Source organism: Palaemon carinicauda, chromosome 27 (assembly GCF_036898095.1).
Source record: "Palaemon carinicauda isolate YSFRI2023 chromosome 27, ASM3689809v2, whole genome shotgun sequence".
Classification (NCBI taxonomy): Eukaryota; Metazoa; Arthropoda; class Malacostraca; order Decapoda; family Palaemonidae; genus Palaemon; species Palaemon carinicauda.
Genome location: NC_090751.1, coordinates 5057825 through 5066889, shown reverse-complemented (window position 1 = coordinate 5066889; position 9065 = coordinate 5057825). Strand labels below are relative to the sequence as shown.

The window sequence follows — 9065 nt, the reverse complement described above, 5'->3', positions numbered from 1 at the left end:
TAATAATAAACTTTAGCTAATAATAATAATAATAATAATAATAATAATAATAATAATAATAATAAAAGCAAGAGAACTCTAAACTTTAGCTAATAATAATAATAATAATAATAATAATAATAATAATAATAATAATAAAAGAAAGAGAACTCTAATCTTTAGCTAATAATACTTTAGCTTATAATGATAGTAATAATAATAATAATAACAACAATAAAAATAATAATAATAGTAATAATAATAATAGTACGACCCATTCTCAGCCTCGTCTCGGTCGGTTTTAGTGAATAAGCGATTAGAGTCCGCAGTAGTAGTCAAACTCAGCTGAGTCAGTTTGTCACTCTTCTTCAGTCTTCACTCTGTTCAGCTCAGTCGATTCAGTTCTCGTTCAGACGGCATCGCGTAAACATGTGCTCCTTTCCACGATGAAACGACCTCGGGTACCTTGACGTGTGAAGTTTTAACCGTCGAACTAGAAAAGTGCGCAAAGGGAGAAATGCCTTTGGGATTTTGATTTCATTTTGTGTTGATATTATGTGAATTAACGAAGACACGATGAGGACGTTTGTTGATTCCTTCTGTGCTTTAATGGATATTCTATTGTTTTTTATTTTTGTTGGCGCTGTCTCCGCCGCTGAAGGTGAGTTTATAAATTAATGAATTGTTTAGCAACAATGAATAATTAATATTTTATTTTTTTAGCAAATCATGAGTATGTTGGAATAGAGGGATAAAATAATATTTGATATAGTTTAGCAAAAATGTATAATTTGAATTATTTTCTCTTTTAGCAAACCATGATTATATTGAAATAGAGGAAATAAATAACATTAGATATATATATATATATATATATATATAGTATATATATATATATATATATATATATATATTAGAAAATGAAGTAATAGTGGGCTGGGAAAATATACTTTGAAAACGGTGAAATGAAAATGTAGAACTAAAGGAAATAAAACATTTTCGTACATAAATTTGAATAAAATGCAGAAAAATATCAATTTTATGAACAATTAGCATATATTATAACATGATTATATTAATATCGGATAACTTAGCTTTTGCCAGTTTCCGTTTCAATTTTTACTAAAAATATATTGATATGAAAAACCTAGGCCTATTTATGAACTAGTGGTGATTTATATATATTTGAAATAGGAAATTTTCTTTTTATTCAGGATCTTAATGTAAGCCATAAATTATAAACTTATAAAGTATCAAAGTAATCAGGAAATTTTAAATATAACGTTAAAATTATTCAATTTTTATCTTATCTCTAAATACTTGGAGTAGAGCTTTCAGCCTATACAGTAGCGATTGGCCCGAAGAGAGAGAGAGAGAGAGAGAGAGAGAGAGAGAGAGAGAGAGAGAGAGAGAGAGAGTTTTTGCGGACCTGTATATTTTTATGTACAGAGGTAGGCTTATATCGACATAGAATGCAAATTTGATTTGTAGACTTGAAGGTCTTGGACTTGAAGACTTTAAGGTCTTAGATTTGAGGGTCTTGGACTTGGAAACTTAAAGGTCTTAGACTTGAAGACTTAAAGGTCTTGGAATTGAAGACTTAAAGGTCTTAGATTTGAGGGTCTTAGACTTGAAGACTTAAAGGTCTTATATTTGAGGGTCTTAGACTTGAAGACTTAAAGATTTTAGACTTGAAGGTCTTGGACTTGAAGACTTAAAGATCTTAGACTTGAAGACTTAAAGGTCTTAGACCTGAAGGTCTTGTTTTGGATTACTTCGTATGTTACCTTAACGTTAAAGTAATTTTTGGCCCGATTTTATTTTATTTGATATTCATATATTTTTTTATTATAGATTATATTCAGTTATTTTTCTGATATGCGGTTTTATTAAAATGTTTTATAATGGGTATAATCTCTCTCTCTCTGGTTTCATGAACTGACGATAAATGGAAAATAAACCAATATATATATATTTATATATATATATATATATATATATATATATATATATATATATATATATATATATATATATATATTGGATATTATATATACACTTACGCACGCATATGTTACTATTAGAAATTTTACACATGTATGTACATATATACAGTATATCTTAGTCTGTGTCTATATATACATTCTTATACGTTAGACGAAGTATATACATACTTACACATCACATCATCATACATAAGCGGAACCTATGATAATATATATATATATATATATATATATATATATATATATATATATATATATATTATATATATATATATATCTCCAAATAAGCCATATATTTCAGTACATTAATGTCTGGATTCTCTTACCGACCTCGGGATCAGAGTCCCAAGGCGAAACCGCTCATAGACAATAGCATCTGACCGGCTGGGAATCGAACCATAGTCCAGGATACTTGCATGACAGTGACCATACCGTCGGTAAGAGAGTCTAGACATTAATGTATTGAAACATATGGCTTTTTTGGATATATATATATATATATATATATATATATATATATATATATATATATATATATATATAATATATATATATATATATTAGTTAGACAATTAAGGGTAACATTAACCGAATTCAAATGAAGTATCCTATCTATAAGATATTCTTCTTTTCTAGGCCATCCTTATCGCTACAGGAATTGCCATTTTGGTCGTAGTATGTTCCTGGCTATTTTCTGATTAGATAACGCGAGTGCTTTTCTCTATAGGCCTAAGCTTCCGTTCTCAATTTCACGTTATGAAATATCCCCCGCCGAGCTCCTTCGATCCGCTGATAGTTTTCTTCTTTCACAACTTCGCCCCAACATATAGGCTCATTATTATTATTATTATTATTATTATTATTATTATCATCATTATTATTATTGTTGTTATTATTGATATTATCATTATTATTGTTATTTTTATTACCATTGTTATTATTATTTTTGTTATTATTATTATTATTATTATTATTATTATTATTATATATTTTCATTAATATTATTTTCATTATTATTATTATTATTATAATTATTATCAATATTATTATTATTATTATTATTACTGCTAGTTAAGTTACAACCGTAGTTGGAAAAGCAGGATGCTATTAGCCCAAGGGCTCCAACAGGAAAAATAGCCCAGTGGGGAAAATAAACAAGGAAATAAACTACAAGAGAAGTAATGAACACTTAAAATAAAATATTTTTAAGAAAAGTAACAACATTAGAATAGATGTTCAGTTATAAACTATTAAAAAAAAATATCTATTGACACTCAAAATTTTCAGCCTCTTATTCTGGTTTATTAAAGATATCGAACTAACGAGTAGGAAATCTGACTTTCTAAAATATTCAAATGAAGGTAATTCCAAATTTTAATCTAAAAGTGTAAATCCAGTTCGAAATTTTGGTTTGTATGTCCACAGCAAAAGGTCACTTACGTTTACTTCTGACGCTATTAAAATGATGTCTATCTTTTGGTTCTACATTTCCAGAAACTGCTACGTACTTCTGCTTTCCTTTATTCCCATATCCCAATTATCAAGAGTCCGTACGGCATCGTTTATATATATATATATATATATATATATATATATATATATACATATATATGTATATAAATCTATGTATGTATATGTATATTGTAAGTAATCATTGTATATACATGCATATCATATATATATATATATATATATATATATATATATATATATATATATGTATTATATATATATATATATATATATATATATATATATATTATATAGTCTATATGTATGTATATATATACATATTATATATATATATATATGTATACATGTATATATGTATATATATATATATATATATATATATATATATATATATATATATATATATATATAAATATATATATATATATACACACTCATACATATATATTTATCGTTAGAGAAATATCCACCGGCAAAAATCAATAAATCACGCAACAACTCAAAGAAATAAAATATATTGATCCAAATATAGACAAATCACATTATACAACAATACCTAATGTTTGTTCCTCGATTCAGTAAGTATGTGTTCTGTCCTGCAGTTCGATACGTACTCGAAAATATACACCTGACAAAAAAAAAAAAAAAAAAAAAAAAAAAAAACACTCACAAGAAGCTACCAGCATCTTTCATACCTCATATGGCATAAGGGCGGGAGTTCTCAAGCTGTGGTCGGCGATTTCGCCTTTAAGATGCCGAAGTAGAGAATGGATGACGAGGAAAAGGATAATAATAATAAAAAATAAGAATTTTCAATAAGATTTGTAAGATGGATCGTTGTTAAAATGTTACGTCTGTAATTGAATTTTTAAGATGATTATTTTGTACTGGGGAAGACTATCTAGAGCAGGAATAATGTCTTGTGGATATATATAGTATATATATATATATATATATATATATATATATATATATATATATATATATATATATATATGTTACAAACACTCGTGATTTTAATCAATATAAATATCAACTACAATGGCATCTAATACCAAATTTTACCTTGGGAATATATATCCACAGCTAGAAGTTTTTACCATAATTGAATTCCATTGGATATATATTCCCAAGATAGAATTCGGTATAACATGCCTTTTTGGTCGATATATATATAATATATATATATATATATATATATATATATATATATATATATATATATATATATATATATATATATATATAGGCCCCTCTCTCTCTCTCTCTCTCTCTCTCTCTCTCTCTCTCTCTCTCTCTCTCTCTCTCTCTATATATATATATATATATATATATATTCTTCTATGAGAGGCATATTAGGCATTATTGAAACTTGCCCAGATCTATAATTCGTCCACACCCGTGATTCAACTTTTGTTGACTAGTTGAACATACCTCCGATTGCAAGCACTAAACATACATACAGTATATAGTTGTCATTATTATTATACGCGTGTATATTATTTTATGTATATATATGCTTATACACGCATATAAAGATATATATATATATATATATATATATATATATATATATATACTATATATAATATATATATATATAAGATTTTAATTAAATGCGTTATTGATAATAATGAATTTATGGATAAAAAAAACGTAAATTGACCATCAGAAGACGATTACACCTCAGTCAAAATGTCTAAACACTGTTATTAATATTACAAATTTTGTTATTACGAACAGTATAAAAATATAATCACGGTATAACACCATCACAATCATAATTTAATCGTTATAACACGTAACACATCACAAGTGCATTCAATAATAAAACAAAGTTAAATCCAATGAAGATCTCCCTTCAAGCAAAAGATATTTCAACTTTTTGCATTCGCTGAATTAAAGTCTTTGCTCTGTCCTGCTCCATGTATCCTCCAGTCCCCTGGCTATCCTACTGATGGTACCCCCTCCCCCCTACCTCCCTTCGAAACTGAAGTCTCTGTTCTGTCCTGGACCAAGTATCCTCCAGTCCCCTGGCTATCCTACTGTTGGTACCCACTCCCCGAACCCCCTTCCACCCTAAGGCCTTTCGCTATTCATGGACAAGCGTGCAATTAGCTATCTTGGTCCTTATCTCGCCGAGCCGGTAATTCGCCCAAAGAAGAGCACATCCACCGAGCGGGCTGTGGCCGAAGACTACTACCCCGGATTTGTGGTCACCCTTTGCTTTGCCTGCGGTGGCCACAGCACGCAGCAGCAGCTGGCTCACCTGAGAAGGTGGACAGTACTGCTACAACATAGTCCTGCCCTAAATCTCTCTCTCTCTCTCTCTCTCTCTCTCTCTCCTCTCTCTCATGGTTATCGTTTTTGAGAGACTAGGCCTATAAGAAGAAATGTGGGGTCTATTTATAGATCAGGGCGAAGTGTTATCTCTCTCTCTCTCTCTCTCTCTCTCTCTGATAGGTATGGTTTTGAGTCAAGGCCTATAGGAAGAAATGTTGGGTCTATTTATAGATCGGGGCGAAGTGTTATCTCTCCCTCTCTCTCTCTCTCTCTCTGATAGTTATCATTTTGAGAGACAAGGCCTATAGGAAGAAATGTGGGGTCTATTTATAGATCGGGGCAAAGTGTTATCTCTCTCTCTCTCTCTCTCTCTCTCTCTCTCTCTCTCTCTCTCTCTCTCTCATAGTTATCGTTTTTGAGAGACAAGGCCTATAGGAAGAAATGTTGAGTCTATTTATAGATCGGGGCAAAGTGTTATCTCTCTCTCTCTCTCTCTCTCTCTCTCTCTCTCTCTCTGGTAGTTATCATTTTGAGAGTCAAGGTCTATAGAAAGAAATGTTGGGTCTATTTATAGATCGGGGCAAAGTGTTATCTCTCTCTCTCTCTCTCTCTCTCTCTCTCTCTCTCTCTCTCTCTCTCTCTCATAGTTATCGTTTTTGAGACAAGGCCTATAGGAAGAAATGTTGGCTCTATTTATAGATCGGGGCAAAGTGTTATCTCTCTCTCTCTCTCTCTCTCTCTCTCTCCTCTCTCTCTCTCTCTCTCTGATAGTTATCGTTTTTGAGACAAGGCCTATAGGAAGAAATGTTGGGTCTATTTATAGATGGGGCAAAGTGTTATCTCTCTCTCTCTCTCTCTCTCTGATAGTTATCGTTTTTGAGACAAGGCCTATAGGAAGAAATGTTGGGTCTATTTATAGATCGGGGCAAAGTGTTATCTCTCTCTCTCTCTCTCTCTCTCTCTCTCTCTCTCTCTCTCTCTCTCTCTCTGATAGTTATCGTTTTTGAGACAAGGCCTATAGGAAGAAATGTTGGGTCTATTTATAGATCGGGGCAAAGTGTTATCTCTCTCTCTCTCTCTCTCTCTCTCTCTCTCTCTCTCTCTCTCTCTCTCTCTCTGATAGTTATCGTTTTTGAGAGACAAGGCCTATAGGAAGAAATGTGGGGTCTATTTATAGATCGGGGCAAAGTGTTATCTCTCTCTCTCTCTCTCTCTCTCTCTCTCTCTGATAGTTATCGTTTTTGAGAGACAAGGCCTATAGGAAGAAATGTTGGGTCTATTTATAGATCGGGGCAAAGTGTTATCTCTCTCTCTCTCTCTCTCTCTCTCATAGTTAAAAGAAATGTTGAGTCTATTTATAGATCGGGGCGAAGTGATATCTCTCTCTCTCTCTCTCTCTCTCTCTCTCTCTCTCTCTCTCTCTCTCTCTCATAGTTATCGTTTTTGAGAGACAAGGCCTATAGGAAGAAATGTGGGGTCTATTTATAGATCGGGGCGAAGTGTTATCTCTCTCTCTCTCTCTCTCTCTCTCTCTCTCTCTCTCTCTCTCTCTCTCTCTCTCATAGTTATCGTTTTGAGAGTCAAGGCCTATAGGAAGAAATGTTGAGTCTATTTATAGATCGGGGCGAAGTGTTATCTCTCTCTCTCTCTCTCTCTCTCTCTCTCTCTCTCTCTCTCTCTCTCTCATAGTAATCGTTTTTTAGAAACAAGGCCTATAGGAAAAAATGTTGAGTCTATTTATAGATCGGGGCAAAGTGTTATCTCTCTCTCTCTCTCTCTCTCTCTCTCTCTCTCTCTCTCTCTCTCTCTCTCTCTCTCAGTTATTGTTTTTGAGAGCCAAGGCCCTCTAGGAAGAAATGTTGGGTCTATTTATAGATCGAGGCAGTGTTATCTCTCTCTCTCTCTCTGATAGTTATCGTTTTGAGAGACAAGGCCTATAGGAAAAAATGTTGAGTCTATTTATAGATCGGGGCAAAGTGTTATCTCTCTCTCTCTCTCTCTCTCTCTCTCTCTCTCTCTCTCTCATACACAAACTTGTGTGTTTACATATATAGTACAAAGTTATTTGATAAGAAAGTGGCTAGCTTATGATTTTAGTGATTTTTTGTAGACAATAATAATGATAATAATAATAATAATAACACTAATAATATTACTTCTACTACTACTACTACTAGTACACTTTGATTCCTCTCTCGCTGTGAAATTATTGAATCATTAATGCTATTCATTGGAAAAAACTCTCAGCACTTTATGAGTTCATAGAAATAAAAGAAAAATGATCAGGGTTGCCATGTTTTCTAAACGGGAAAAAGGCCAACTTCTAATCAACTGCAGCTTTAAAAGGCCAGCCCATTAGTAGAAAAAGGCCAAAAAATATAGCATTTAAGGGCCACCTACTTTCATATTACTAAAGGCCAAACAATTTAAAAAAGGCCAAATTTGAGTTTTTTTTGGCCTGAAAAAGGCCAACTTAGCAACTCTGGTTTATATTGAATGAGGCGCATTTGAACTGACTCGCAGTGGTGCCCTTTTAGCTCGGAAATGTTTCCTGCTATCTGATTGGTTAGAATTATCTTGTCCAACCAATCAGTGATCAGAGAACTTTTCCGATCTAAAAGGGCACCCCTGCGAGTCGGTGCAAATCTGTCTTCCTAAAAAGAATTGACTATAGTAAATATTTCATATTACACTCGACCCGTTAATTGCATTCGGCTGAGGATATTGTTTAATAACAAGAAATTTTGAATATTGTTTTACAATTACTTTTTTTAATGATTCATTTTAATTACAGTTTTTTTTTGGTTGATTTTTATCGCTTCGTCCATCTGTCTAACATAATACATTTGAAATATTATTATTATTATTATTATTATTATTATAGTTTCTATTATTATTATTATTATTATTATTATTATTATTATTATTATTAATATTATTATTGATTCAATTTGATTATTTTTTGTTATTTTTAACGCTTCATCGAACTGTCTAGTTTAATACATTTGCATTTTCTAAAATTATTATTATTATTAACATTATTATTATTATTATTATTGAATCAATTTAATTACGTATTTTTCCTGTTGATTTTAACATTTCGTTCAACTATCTATATTCTGGTATATCTATTATAAAACATTTTGATTTTTAAAATTATTATTATTATTATTATTATTATTATTATTATTGGTATTAGCAGTTATTATTATTATGATTATTATTCATTTATTATTATTATTATTATTGTTATTATTATTATTATTATTATCATTATATTTATAGATTTTGGAAAAGTTACATAACCTACAAATGGAATTACTA

The 9065-nt window shown here is 30.9% G+C and overlaps 1 protein-coding gene across 1 annotated transcript in view; it reads left to right on the top strand.

Annotated features, from left to right (window-relative positions):
- The first annotated feature begins 384 nt into the window (after positions 1-384).
- Positions 385-9065, top strand: part of LOC137620515 (protein sax-3-like) — a 28141-nt gene continuing 19460 nt past the window's right edge. The window contains exon 1 of the mRNA XM_068350705.1: positions 385-640. Coding sequence (XP_068206806.1) covers positions 556-640 — 85 coding nt within the window. The 5' untranslated portion in view covers positions 385-555. The remainder of the gene's footprint in view (positions 641-9065) is intronic.